Consider the following 12,719-nt stretch of genomic DNA (forward strand, 5'->3'; position numbering starts at 1 on the left):
ACATGGGAAGAGGTTTTCCACTCCAGGTAGCCAGTAAAATAATGTGGACTAAGTCCGTGTGGTCTGCTCAGCATGTCAGGGCACTTCCTGTTCCTGCAGACAGAATTGTCATACTGACTCCTGGTATGTGTTACCGAATTTCTTTACCCAAAGAGTTAATCTCCAACCATATCCAGAGGCATTCTCCTGCCCTAGCAGAGAATGCCTGCTTTGCCATACATGCACACACTATCATTAAAGTTTTTTTAATAAAAACTAGCCAGCAAAATATAATCGATATCTCATATCTTGAGTCCCTCACCCCTGTTTTTTTCATTCCTGTGTTTATTAGTTGTATTCTCCAAAAGTTTTCAATACTTCACTTTGGACACATTTTATTATTTGTTTTGATGATTGATTTTTCATTATTTTCCTTTTATGTGGCCTGTGCTAAAATTAGCTTGCATCTGCTGAAAGAAAAGATTAGGATTAGAGTCAGCTGTGTGTAACACACACACACACACACACACACACACACACAACACCCAGGCTTAAACTACATAGAAGTTTCTTTCTCTCCCACATGAAAGGGACCTAGAGAAGGTGGCCTTGGACCCACTCAACTGTCATGAGGGACTGTGCCGGTTCCTCCTCTGCCATCGCTGATAAGGCTTCACCCCCACTGTCACGGGAGGCCATCATGTCCAGCAGCACAAAGCCAGGATGAAGGGCTGGCTGCCTACCTTTACAACACATCTGTGAGCATCTTACTGCAAAAAAACCTTTTTTTTGAGAAAGATTCTCCCTCTGTCGCCCTGGCTAGAGTGCTGTGGCATCAGCCTAGCTCAGAGCAACCTCAAAGTCCTGAGTTCACGTCATTCTCCTACCTCAGCCTCTCGAATAGCTGGGACTAGGTACCCACCATAAGACCCAGCTAGTGTTTCTATTTTTGGTAGAGATGGGAGTCTCACTCTTGCTCAGGCTGGTCTCAAACTCCTGAGCTCAAGAGATCATCCCACCTCCTCCTTCCAGAGTGCTAGGATTATAGATGGGAGCCATTGTGCCCGGCCTTTTTACAAAATTCTGATGTGTGACCCTTCTAGCTACAAGGGAGGCTGGAGAAGGCGCTCAGAGAAAAGTCAGCATCTTTCTGCTCAGGTCTAAGAGAGGATGAATACTGAGGGGCAGCCAACTGTCTCTTCCACAAACAAGGATAAAAATTATATTGAAGACAGCTCATTCACATGAGAACAATCAGGATGTTTATGATGATGACAACAGCCAACATTTACTAAATATTACTGATTGTGGCCACTGTTGTAGGCACTTAATGTATGTTACTTAATCCTTAGCACACTCCCATGAAGTGGATTCTATTGCTATCTTCATTTTACAGAGAAGGAAGTCCAGGCACAGACAGGGTAGGTAACTTGTCCAAGGTCACCCAGTTAATGGTGGTAGAACCTGAATTTGAACTTGGGCAGAACCCCCAGGACCAGACCCAACTATAAACAGAGGCAACCCTTAGCCAGCAATCAGAAGCAAGTCAAGAACCCGACTGGGCTCCTCCAGGGGGGTATCTATTGACTCAGGAGTGGAGATGAGGAGCAAAGCTGCCTTCTCATTTTGCCTCTGAATATTTCCTTTGTTCATCCATTCAACAAATGTCCTTCTAACACACATTACGTTTGCAATCCTTTGGAGCAGATACTGTATCCCTAGTAGCCAACATAAAGCACAGCAGAAGTATGGGCTCAGAAGACATTTGCTGCATGAGGGAAGCTGGGCTTTGCGGTGGGTGCTGAACGTGCAGGAATCCCAGGCCCTGCCTGCTGGCACTCACAGCCAAGAAGAGGAGACAGCTGGGGGGAGCACACCACAGCAACACGCAGCATGGGGACTTGCAGCGAGTGGTCTGGAGTGGCTAGACTGTAATTTATAAGTCACAGCCGTAAGGGACATGGTTCTCAAGGTAGGCTGGAGCCAGTCTGGAAATTCCTTTCATGTCCAAGGTGAAAAACCTAGCCTCAGTGCTGAGGCAACAGGGAGCCACTGGAGGCTTAAGCAAGGGGTGACATAATCAAGAGTGGCCATCAAAGAACGACTCATCTGGGCTCGGTGCCCATGCACAGTGGTTACAGCGCCAGCCACCTACACCAAGGCTGGTGGGTTTGAGCCCGGCCCGGCCCAGCTAAACAACAATGACCACTGCAAGAAAAAATAGCCAGGTGTTGTGGGTGCCCGTAGTCCCAGTTACTTGGGAGGCTGAGGCAAGAGAATCGCTTAAGTCCAGGAGTTTGAGGTTGCTGTGTGCTGTGACACCACGGTACTCTACCCAGGGCAACATAGTGAGACTCTGTCTCAAAAAAAAAAAAAAAGAAAGAAAGAAAGAAAGAAAAGAAAAACTCATCTGGTGGTATGCCAAGGGTGGAAGGAGAGAGGCCAGAAGCAGGGAGATTCAGCTGAGGTGGAGTCTGAGGGGGTGAGGGCCAGAGCAAGAGGTTTGGAACAAGGAAAGAGGGCTGGGGTAAGAAGCAAAAGGGGCCCCATACCCAGGGTATGAGCCAGAGGGCCAGGAGGCTGTGGGAGGGGAGGAGAGGCACTGAAGTGGCTGGAGCAAGAGAGGCTAGGAGGAAGGGGGGCTGGAGAGGGGCCCTGGCTTGAGTTGGGGCAGACAGCAGCTGGACGCCAGCAGCCTTGTGCTCATGGCTCAGAAATGTCCCAGGCCTGCCAGGAGACTGTTTGGCCCCTGCTGCCCGGTTCCCCCCACCCCCCCACCAGCCCCAGCTAGGCTTCCACATCAGGAGCTCTGAGGCTGCCCCCCAGCACTTTGCTCCCCCAGACTGCCCTCCCTCTGTAGAACCCAGCACACCTTCAGCCCCCTCCCTCTCAAAGGCTGATGAGACACAGGCCAGAGGAGGGATGGAGAATGAACAGACGTCTGCAGGAGGCCCTTCAGGATGCAGCGGGTGGGCTGGGGCTGGCTGGAGTGCCGGGCCCACAGGTCCGGTGGGGTGGTGGCGGCGCGGATGCGATCCAGGGAGCTGGCGGAGCCAGCAGGGAGTGAACGTCTGCTAAGCTTTGCCCAGCAGGCCTAATGAGACACAGGTGGTCCCCTGGCCCGTCCCACCTCCCAGCCCTGATAGTGTAAGCTGATGCGGGTCGTCTGGGAGCGGAGGCGAGGCTGGGGCGCTGGCGGGGGCCCAGCGCTTAACTCCGGGCAGTTGCAGGCTGGGGCTGCAGACGCTCAGCCACTCAGCTGAACTGACAGCATGAAGGTACTGGGCCCAGGGTGGGGAGACTGCTGACCTCGGGGGACTGAGCCCACTCTGTGGAGAGAGGGGACTGTGAAGGCACAGGGAGTTCTCTAGAAACCTTTCAAGGCTAAGTTTTGTGCCTGTCCCACAGTGAGGTTACTTGGGAGGCAGAGGTACCACAGGGCAGGAAAACGGTTCCAGGCAGGGCGGGGTGCATGTGTGCTGCGCAGACCCGAAGAACCGGTCCCCGGGCCGCGCTGACCCGGTCTTCTGCCTCCAGGCCCTCCTGGCCCTGCCGCCGCTGCTGCTGCTTCTCTCCGCTCCCCGCTGCACCCCCCAGGTCTCCGCGATCCGGGGAGATGGTAAGCAGCCCCTGCTCACAGATGCTGCCTGGCCACCAAGCCGTCCCACAGGACTCAGTTTCCTCCTTTACAAAATGGGGCAAGTAGATGACGAGTTTCATGCAGCCCCATGAAGAAATCTCAGTATTTCTCATGACAGAGTCCCCTACAGGGACAAGCCATGGGGTGCTGAGGTGTCCCTGATGCCTGAGCCCCTCTCCCCTCACTGTTCCCACACCCACCCCCAGCTCTGGAGAGGTCTTGCCTTCAGCAGCCTCTGGACTGCGATGACATCTACGCCCAGGGTCTCCAGGTGGACGGCGCCTACCTCATCTACCCCTCGGGCCCCAGCGTGCCTGTGCCTGTCTTCTGTGACATGAGCACCGACGGTGGGAAGTGGACGGTGAGTGGGATGAGGGAGCAGCAGCTAGACCTCATCGTAGTAGTTCCAGTTGTGTGACATCAGGCTTCACCTCTGCAAAGCCTCAATTTCTTCATCTTTAAAATGGGGACAGTTAAAGCAGTTTCTGAGTGGCTCCCAACACCTCACTCTAAGTACTTGAAGTAGGTTAATAATGCCTGTAAGCCTCACAATAATCCTCGGAACTAGGTATCTTTTCTAGTCAAGGAAGTGAAGCCCAGAGAGGTGAAGTGACTTGCCCCAGGTCACACAACCAGAAACTCTTAGAGTGCTCCCTCTTACCCTCTTCCCTTTCCTGCCTCTATCTGGGATGGTGTGAGAAGAACTGCTTGGGTGCTGGCTCTCTGCAGCTGCTCAGAGGGTTTTGGCAACCCCACCCCTTCCCCACTCAGTCCTTTAATAAACTGGCCACAGCATCACAGGATCCGTGCCTGAGGCTAGACCCCTGCCCACTGGACCAGAACTGTCCTCTGTGCCCTAGGTTTTCCAGAAGAGATTTAATGGCTCAGTGAGTTTCTTCCGGGGCTGGAACGACTACAAGCTGGGCTTCGGCCGCGCTGATGGGGAGTACTGGCTGGGTAAGGTGGGGTCAGGTGGGCTGAGGGGCACCCCAAGGCCAGGTCCTTCCTGACCAGCTCCCGCTCCTCCCCAGGGCTACAGAACCTGCATCTTCTGACGCTGAAGCAGAAGTATGAGCTGCGAGTGGATCTGGAGGACTTTGAGAACAACACGGCCTATGCCAAGTATGCCGACTTCTCCATCTCCCCCAACGCGGTCAGTGCCGAGGAGGACGGCTACACCCTCTATGTGGGGGGCTTCGAGGACGGTGGGGCAGGTACTCTTTTGTCTGTCAGCCCTAGCAGGCGATGTAGGGGAGAAAAGGCAGGGCAGACCTGACTCCCTCTAGATCCCTCCTTCAGCCCTCCTGGGCCTGGAAGGGACACAGCTGGCTCAAAATCAGCTCAAACCAGCTTGGGCCTCAGCCCCAAGGAGCAGCCGCTCTGGCCCTGCTCTAGGCAACCTTGTGCAGAAGCAGCTGTTTCTCCTCACTGTAGCACATCTACCCTACATCTGGCTCAGGAAGGGTGGCCCATCCCACCAGGCTGCCATGTGATATCCCTCAGTGTCACTCGTCACTGTTACCCTCTCCCTGCCAGCTCAGGCTCAGCCCCCTGCCTCAGCAGCCCCATCCTTACTCCCCTCACCTAGGTGACTCCCTGTCCTACCACAGCGGCCAGAAGTTCTCCACCTTCGACAGAGACCAAGATCTCTTTGTGCAGAACTGCGCAGCCCTCTCCTCAGGAGCCTTCTGGTTCCGTAGCTGCCACTTTGCCAACCTCAATGGCTTCTACCTGGGTGGCTCTCACCTCTCCTATGCCAATGGCATCAACTGGGCCCAGTGGAAGGGCTTCTACTACTCCCTTAAGCGCACGGAGATGAAAATCCGCAGAGCTTGAGGGGCTGGCCCCCATCAGGCCCCTTCCTCCCTTGGCCATCCTAGGTTTCCATGAGTGTTCCCTCTGTGCCACCCACCACCACAGGGCCCCTGACCCAATGTTTCTGCTGCACCCTGGTCACCTGCTTCTCACAGGGGGCCTTGTGGCTCTCACACACCCAGGATGTCCATCTCTAAGCCAGGCCCTGCTCCCCTGTGCCCGAGGCCACATCAATAGCAGCTACCCAGGCCTTTTCTGGGAGGCACAGCCATCCAGCCTGCACCTGGCTGGGCTCCAGGAGACAACTGCCTCCACCCTGTCCCAGGAGCCAGGAGCCGCCCTCCCTGATGCAGGCTTTTGCGTTCCACCTTACCCAGCTTCTTTACTGTGGACCCCTATCTAGGACCACCCTATCGTTGCTAGGCTGAGCAGCACTGACCTCTGCCCTCAGTCATGCCAGGCCACAACAGCACTGAGAAACACCCCAGCACTCCCTCTGGCTTTTTTCAGACTACCATCCTTGCCTTCCCCCCCTATTGCCCAGTGGTGAGCACCATGGACCCCAGCCCCAACTGGGGCCTATGATAATACTAAGCTCCCCCACCTGGCTCTCCCAGCCCTCCAAAGCTCAATGCCAGAGGTATTCACCACCAAGGCAAGGCACTCTGAAACTGCCACGCTCCACATAGGCAAGCATGTACAAGGTCCCCCAACCCTCGGGAGCTGAGGTTTGGCCATGTGAAGGGACAGAGGACAATCTCTGTGGGACTGGGAGTGGGTAGGGAGTAGAGATCTCAATAAACCTTCAGGATTTGAGTGATTTGGTTTTATGCACACAAATTTATCTGCTTAGCCCCCAAATGTGGGCATTTGTCTTCTCCTTGTTCCCCTACTGATGGCATCCTACCTCCAACTCCAGAATTCACCAGGAGTCAGGGGCTGAAGAGAACCTTCTGTTTCACAGCCTCATTTTCATGACAAAAAGACTGTAATAATAACATAATAATAATAATAATAATAAAAATACAATACTGAAAAGAATCACCCAAAGGGAGTCAGGGTCTCCAAATCCTGTCATGGCTCGGTGGTGGCTCAGGTGGCTGCTTAAGGCTGAAGGGTGGGTCTGAGATGAACCTGCAGAATAATCCAAGCTGGGCCTCACCTGCGAGGCCCAGGGCTGCAGTCCTCAAGAATGCTCCCACGGGCCCTGGAACTTGTTCTGCCCTGGCAGCAAGGCGCAGGCTGTGGGCCTCAGGGCTCCTGGAGGTCAGGCAGGTCAGCCAGCAGCATGGGGGAGTCCATCTGGATCTCACGCTGAAGGGATTCAATGTCGGCAGGGTTCATGCCATGGCCCTCAAGCCAGTCAGCGAGCAGGGATGCTGAGAGTGAGGCTGAGTCCGCCTGGCTGCAGGAAAGGGAATCGGGGAGACACGAGGGCAGTTGGCCAAGGCCAGATCCTCACCCACCCCATGGATTTACTTCTCTTACACCAGGAACTGCTGCCCATAGCCCCCCAGGAACTTGGTCCAGCCACCTTACCCATCCTGCGGCCCATCAGCCACTCCCATGTCGAAAGACTGGTTTAAGAATTCCTCCAGGTCAAAGCCAACACCATAGCCAGCCCCACTGCCCTTTGGCGTGCCTGAGAACACAGGGGGTAGGGGGTCCTCCACCTGTGGGGATAAGGGCAGGTTATAATTCAGGAGCCAGCAAGGACAGATTGAGGTCTGCAGGGCACCCTGTTCCAATGCTGCTGACCACTCCACCTACATACCCACAAGTGCTAACTCCAGTCTCAGCAAACACTGTAGGGTGGCCAGAGCCCATCTCCAGACCAGAGACTTTCTAGGCAGTGTCTTAATTTGTCTCCTAACACCTTCCTCATAGGTATCATGCTCCTTCTAAGAGCAAGGGGACAAGTTCATAGACGTGAAGCCCTATACTCAGTTTTCAGTAACAAGAATTACTTCCTCATCCCATTTGCCTTGGGCCCAGATCCAAGTGTCCCTATGGCCTGGGTCTCTCTCTCACCTGTGACTTGGACAGCTGCTGGGTCACCAGGTTAACATCAGGTGACTCTGATGTGGAAGGCTGAGGGGCTCCCCTGGGGTCTGGAGGTGGTGGGCCAGATGGGAAGTAAGGCAGAATTCCTGGGGCACTGGGACCAGGCAACCCAGGGGGTGGCACAAGCGGCTGGGGGGCCAGGAAGCTGGTGGTGGTGGCAGTCTGGAGTGGAGGAGGAACAGGCATGGGCCCTGAAGGGCCAGTGGCATGGGATGCAGGGCCAGGGGGTGGGCAGGCAGGCTCAGGTGCAGGGCCAGAGGTGGAGTCTACAGGTTGTGGTGGGGGGCCAATGGGCTTGGCTACAGGTGGAGGACTGGTGGGCTGAGGCGGGGGTGGCGTTGGTGCTGGCACAGGGGCAGGGGCCGGGGGCTGGGCCATGCGAGTCCAACGCTCCAGCAGGCTGCGGTCATTGTCACTAAGCACCAGTCCGGCCAGGGGATCAGTGGAGGGTCCCCCAGGGGCCGCAGCTCCCCGCTCCTTGCGCTCCCGCTCCTGCCGCCGCTTTTCCCGCTCCTTGGCTCGCTCCTGCCGACGCCGACGCTTTTCCTCTCGCTCTCGTTGGCGCTCCTGGGCAGTCACAGGCTTCCGAGGCTCAGGAGCCTCTAGGGGTGCACTGGGGCCATCTGCAGGGAAATTGGGAAGGGGGAAGTTAAGAGCCTGCAGCATTTACAAAGGCACATATGAAATCTACTAAATGTAGAATATAAATGTCTTAACACAATAACTAAGAGGGTGCCGTGAAGGCTATGTTAACCAGTTTGATGAAAATATTTCAGATTATATATGAAACCAGCACATTGTACCCCATGATTGCATTAATGTACACAGCTATGATTAAAAAAAAAGAGCCTGCAGCTTTGTTCAAGTCCAAGTACCCCCTCTGCCCACCCTATATACACATCCACAAGGCACCTCTTAGCCGGCTCCGCAAGGACTTGAGCAGGGCTGCTTTGAGGGCCGCCTTGGTGTTGTCTGAGATGGCACCCTCTCTCTTTGGTGGGGCAGGCTCACTGGCCAGTGGCGGCGGCTGTAGGGTCAGATCAATGGTGTCAGTTGCAGGGCCAGGGCATGGCGGTGGGGCTGGTGGGGGGGACTCCATGGCACAGTCTCCACTGGGAGCCACAGGACTGGGCATCTCCACATCTGGACAGCCAGCCTCACTAGCCACAGGCTGCAGGGAAGGCTGGAAACGGATCTGTTGGCGGATGCCCTCCCGGCGTGCATGAAAGTCCTCAATCTCAGCCACAATGGCCTCCTTAATGCGCTCTCGGGTGAGGGCTTCCCGGTCAAAGGCAAAGTCAAAGGGTGGGGCACAGTCAGGTTCATCATCAGGGTCATGGTACTTGGCCAGGAAGGGGTGGCGAAGAGCAGCAGCTGCTGAGATGCGGGCGCTAGGCTCAAAACGCAGCATGCGGCCCAGCAATGAGAGGGCCTGGCGGTCGGCGTCTGGGTACACTGTCTCCCAGGGAACAGGCTGGCGTGGTGGCAAGCTCTGGATATAGGCCCGTACCCTCTCAGCCCCCACAGCCTGAATCACAGCTGGTGATGGGGTACCCAGAACCATCATGATAAGCTGTAGCTGGTGTACATAGTTTTTGCCTGGGAAAAGCTGGCGTCGGGCCAGCATCTCACCAAAGATGCAGCCCACAGACCAGAGGTCAATAGCCTGCGTGTACTCATGAAGGGAGAGCATGAGCTCAGGGGCACGGTACCAGCGCGTAGCCACATACTCTGTCATGAAGTACTGATGTTCAGCAGGTGAGGTGCACAGACCGCGGGCCATACCAAAATCACCAATCTTGAGCTCGCAGTTCTCATTCACTAATAGGTTGGAGGGCTTGAGGTCACGGTGGATAACCTGAGCTGAATGCATGTACTTAAGGCCCCGCAGCAACTGGTATAGGAAGTAGCGGACGTGCTCCAGTGTGAGTGGCTGTGAGGAATGGATGATCTGGTGCAGGTCACTCTCCATTAGGTCCAGGACTACATAGCTGGAAGGGGGCAGTAGGGAAGAGAGGCATGGGTTAGCCCAACCACACTCCAAAAATAAGCCCCATCCTCACCATACCCTCCCAACGCAAGACAGATAGTGGCCTTACCCTGGGACCCCGCAGGGGCTGAAGGCATGGTTTGGAAGAAGAGCACCAGGTTCTAGATTCTCTACGACTTTTCCATGAACTTGGTTAAAGCACTTTTCTCTCCAGACCTAGTTTCCCCATCAGGTAAAAGATGGGGTTGGACTACACCAGGGCTGGTCATAGATTTCATTTGAAGGCTATCTCCATTGTTTGGTAGTGGATGCTTGAAGGACTATGATGAAAATTGTGAAAGTCTGTCCACTGTCTGTAGAGAAGTGTTCTATGATCAATTAGTGATGTCTGCTATGGAAGTAGGAGGGTGCAGTGGTAGCATGAATGTCCCACATTTGATAGCCTATATACTAAGTAAGATTCTATAAAATTATAAAATCATCTGTACTCTTTTGAAGAATAACAATTGTCCCTACCAACACTCTAAAGCAGCACAGGCCCTAGATCTGTAGGAATGTTCCCAGACTGCCTCACATTAGAATCATCTGCCTTTAAGAACTCCAGCAATATAGTCCAGTCTTCAGAAAGTGTCCCAACTCTGCCTCCCTCTCCCATCCCATTGCTTACACAGATTTGAATTCGCCATAGGGCACAGTGGGCCTCAGGATGTCCTTTATGGCAATGATGTTGTCATGCTTGAAGTGTTTGAGGATCTTCAGCTCCCTGAGGGTCCGCTTGGCATTGGTCACCACATCAAAAGCATTAGGGATCTTCTTGATGGCCACCTGCTGGCCTGAGCAGAGAAAAGGCAGGTATCACAGGATATCTTGCAGTAGCTGCAGAGTCACTCCCTACCCTCCAGCCCCTTTCATCTCCTCCCTTCTAGGATGCAAATAACAAAAGCTACCACACACTGCTGGGTACCTGCTAAGCACTTTATATACATCATCAAATTTTACCTTCACAACTACCCCATGAGGCAGGTACTAATAGCTCAAAGTTACAGATAAAGGAGCCCGGCTCAAAACTTGTTGGAGACTGCACAGCTGGTTAATGGTAGAGACTAAACTGTTTGTGCTCACTCTACCTCCCTACAATCTCCCTCCATCTCAGACCTCATCCATCCCACCACAACTCCTTATTCCAGTTTATAGCTCCAGAACACGTTTCTCTTTTATACACCAAGGACAGGTTCTCCATTCAAACTAGGTCTGTCTGAGACTGTCATTTTTCCAAGGAGAAAGAAGGCTGACGAGATAGCAAAACCACCAGGCCGGAGTTTCACAGAACTGTGCCTAAACCGAGCCTGGCACACTGAGGGCTGCTAGTCAGCATTTGTTGAATTGAGCCAGAATGCACACCCAGCCTAACTTCCTGACTGAGACTGGGCAGGTTTCCCGCTCCCTCTGGGGACCAGTTTCCACATCTGTGAGAGGAAGCTCACCGGTGAGGCGGAGACGAGCAGAGGACACCACCCCGTAGGCTCCGTTGCCTATGGTCTCAATGATCTCGTACTCGTCACCCACGTCAAAGGTCACATCGAAGGAGCGGGCTTTAAGCAAGGCCAAGTTCTTGGCGGCTACAGAGGCAGCGGTGTGGGCGGGTTCTGCTTTCACCGCCCCGGGGGGCTCCCCAGAGCCGTCGTCGCCGTCTTCCTCCTTTAGGGGTTCAGCCATGCCGTCTGCGTAGAGACGCTAATGAGGAGGGGTCCGTCCCCCCCGCCCATGGGCCTCAATGTCCCCTCTCTAGGCTGGTGAGCAGGACCGGGGAATTTCTAAGTTTCCTAAACCAACAGGGGCTGGGCAGCAGGCGGAAGAGAGCAGCTGGCATGTAGCAGACTTGCTACATCGGGAGTCGCTGCCCAGAGGAGGGAGCCGGAGCCCGAGTCGGGGTCGGCGGTGGGGGAGGGGAGTCGAGGTGCGGTTCTGGAAGAAAGGAAGGGGCGGGGCACATGGGTTTCCCCGGGCCACACTTACCAAACGGCCTCACACCCACGCCTCCTCAAAGCTTCAGAGGTCCCGAGGCTCACCCGACTCCCGTTCCCAGCAAAGGGGTTTTTCCCAGGGTCACTTGCTTACTTGTCCCAGGGCCGCCGCTGCCCAGCCAGTCCACCTCGCCCCGCCTCTCAAGACCACGCTCGCTACTGCTTCTGGCCAATCGCTAAGCTACTTCTGCGTGGATTCCACCCCTTTTACCTGCTGCGTCCAATAAGAGCCTACCGACTAAGGAAACCACGCCTCAAGTGCGCCGCTGTCCAGCTCTCCGGCGGGAGACGCCCAAAGGGTGCCCGGCACTTAGCAGGAGTGTGCTCCCCACCCGACGCATGCGCGTTGGCACCAGAGGGCGCCGAGAGAACTGAGGGCAACGCCTCTGCCCGTACGCGCGCCGCACCATCCAGCCGCAGAACTCCTCCGGCCAATCACAGCTAGTCCCGCGAGCTCGGGGAATAGCCCGGCTCTGGGGTAGGCCTGAGATGTCCGCGACTGTTACCTTGCCCACCTGCCCCCGAAATCTCTTTCCCCTTGGGCCGGTCTTCCCTTATCAGTCCCTATCTCCCAGGGAATTGTGCCCCTCATTTTCTCAGGAGCTCTGGGAACGTATCATTCCTGGTAGAGGGCGACTCGTCGTGGCCAACCACGGAGATTTCAGTCCTCCGGAATTCTAGAGTGTCCAGCCTAAAGCCGCCATTGACTTCCTGTGGCCGGTCATCTCTGCACAGCTTCCGCCCGCCCTCAGCGCGCGTTTTTCTGGCTTCCTGGCTGTTCTCTCGGCGCATTTCTCTTTGAAGCCGCTCCCGCGCTTTGGGCTGCAACCAAGTCAAGGAAGGCAGTAGACTGGTCTGCCCAGTCTCTATCCCTCCGCGGAGCCTGCGGATCGGCAGAGCCCTCACTGGACCCCAAGTACTCCGACCTGACCCGGAACTCGATAGTTGATAAATTCATTCTTGTAATAAATGGTTATCCAGCACCGTCTCTTTGAGTCTCAGTGCTCGGGCAGCAAAAAAAGTGGACATGGTGAGCTGAGGTAAAGGCTGTCTGAAAGTGGGGGGGGGGGCACTCGACCAGGAAAGATCTCACAGACCACCAAGACTTGTAGGAAAGGTGGATGCTGAGCAGCACCAAGGAGGAGAGAAAAGAAGAGAGAGGGGAAGGGGGTGGGGGGGGAGAGAGTGCGAGAGCGAGCTATATAGG

At 55.0% G+C, this 12,719-nt stretch overlaps 2 protein-coding genes across 6 annotated transcripts; one reads left to right on the plus strand and one right to left on the minus strand.

The window, feature by feature from the left end:
• Positions 1 to 2,807: 2,807 nt before the first annotated feature.
• MFAP4 (microfibril associated protein 4) lies at positions 2,808 to 6,253 on the plus strand. The gene is made up of 6 exons (XM_053568636.1): positions 2,808 to 3,257; positions 3,517 to 3,598; positions 3,826 to 3,980; positions 4,480 to 4,576; positions 4,651 to 4,833; positions 5,208 to 6,253. Exons 1-6 carry the CDS (start codon positions 3,252 to 3,254, stop codon positions 5,453 to 5,455), a joined length of 771 nt encoding a protein of 256 aa, XP_053424611.1. The 5' UTR covers positions 2,808 to 3,251; the 3' UTR covers positions 5,456 to 6,253.
• Positions 6,254 to 6,372: 119 nt separating this feature from the next.
• Positions 6,373 to 11,681, minus strand: MAPK7 (mitogen-activated protein kinase 7). Of its 5 annotated transcripts, none has more exons than XR_008375479.1 (8): positions 11,607 to 11,681; positions 10,973 to 11,209; positions 10,156 to 10,321; positions 8,411 to 9,489; positions 7,466 to 8,121; positions 6,974 to 7,107; positions 6,597 to 6,839; positions 6,373 to 6,420 (listed from the first exon to the last, which is right to left on the minus strand). XR_008375479.1 is itself a non-coding variant. In XM_053568586.1 (8 exons), exons 2-8 carry the CDS (start codon positions 11,202 to 11,204, stop codon positions 6,686 to 6,688), a joined length of 2,160 nt encoding a protein of 719 aa, XP_053424561.1. In that variant the 5' UTR covers positions 11,205 to 11,209; positions 11,607 to 11,681; the 3' UTR covers positions 6,373 to 6,685. The 5 variants fall into 5 exon arrangements, 4 of the variants coding, with proteins under 4 accessions (XP_053424561.1, XP_053424558.1, XP_053424559.1 ...); XM_053568586.1 differs by having other exon boundaries at positions 6,373 to 6,839; positions 7,466 to 7,660; positions 7,922 to 8,121; XM_053568583.1 differs by having other exon boundaries at positions 6,373 to 6,839.
• Between the last annotated feature and the right edge of the window lie 1,038 nt (positions 11,682 to 12,719).

Source organism: Nycticebus coucang, chromosome 18 (genome assembly GCF_027406575.1).
Source record: "Nycticebus coucang isolate mNycCou1 chromosome 18, mNycCou1.pri, whole genome shotgun sequence".
In the NCBI taxonomy this organism is placed as follows: Eukaryota; Metazoa; Chordata; class Mammalia; order Primates; family Lorisidae; genus Nycticebus; species Nycticebus coucang.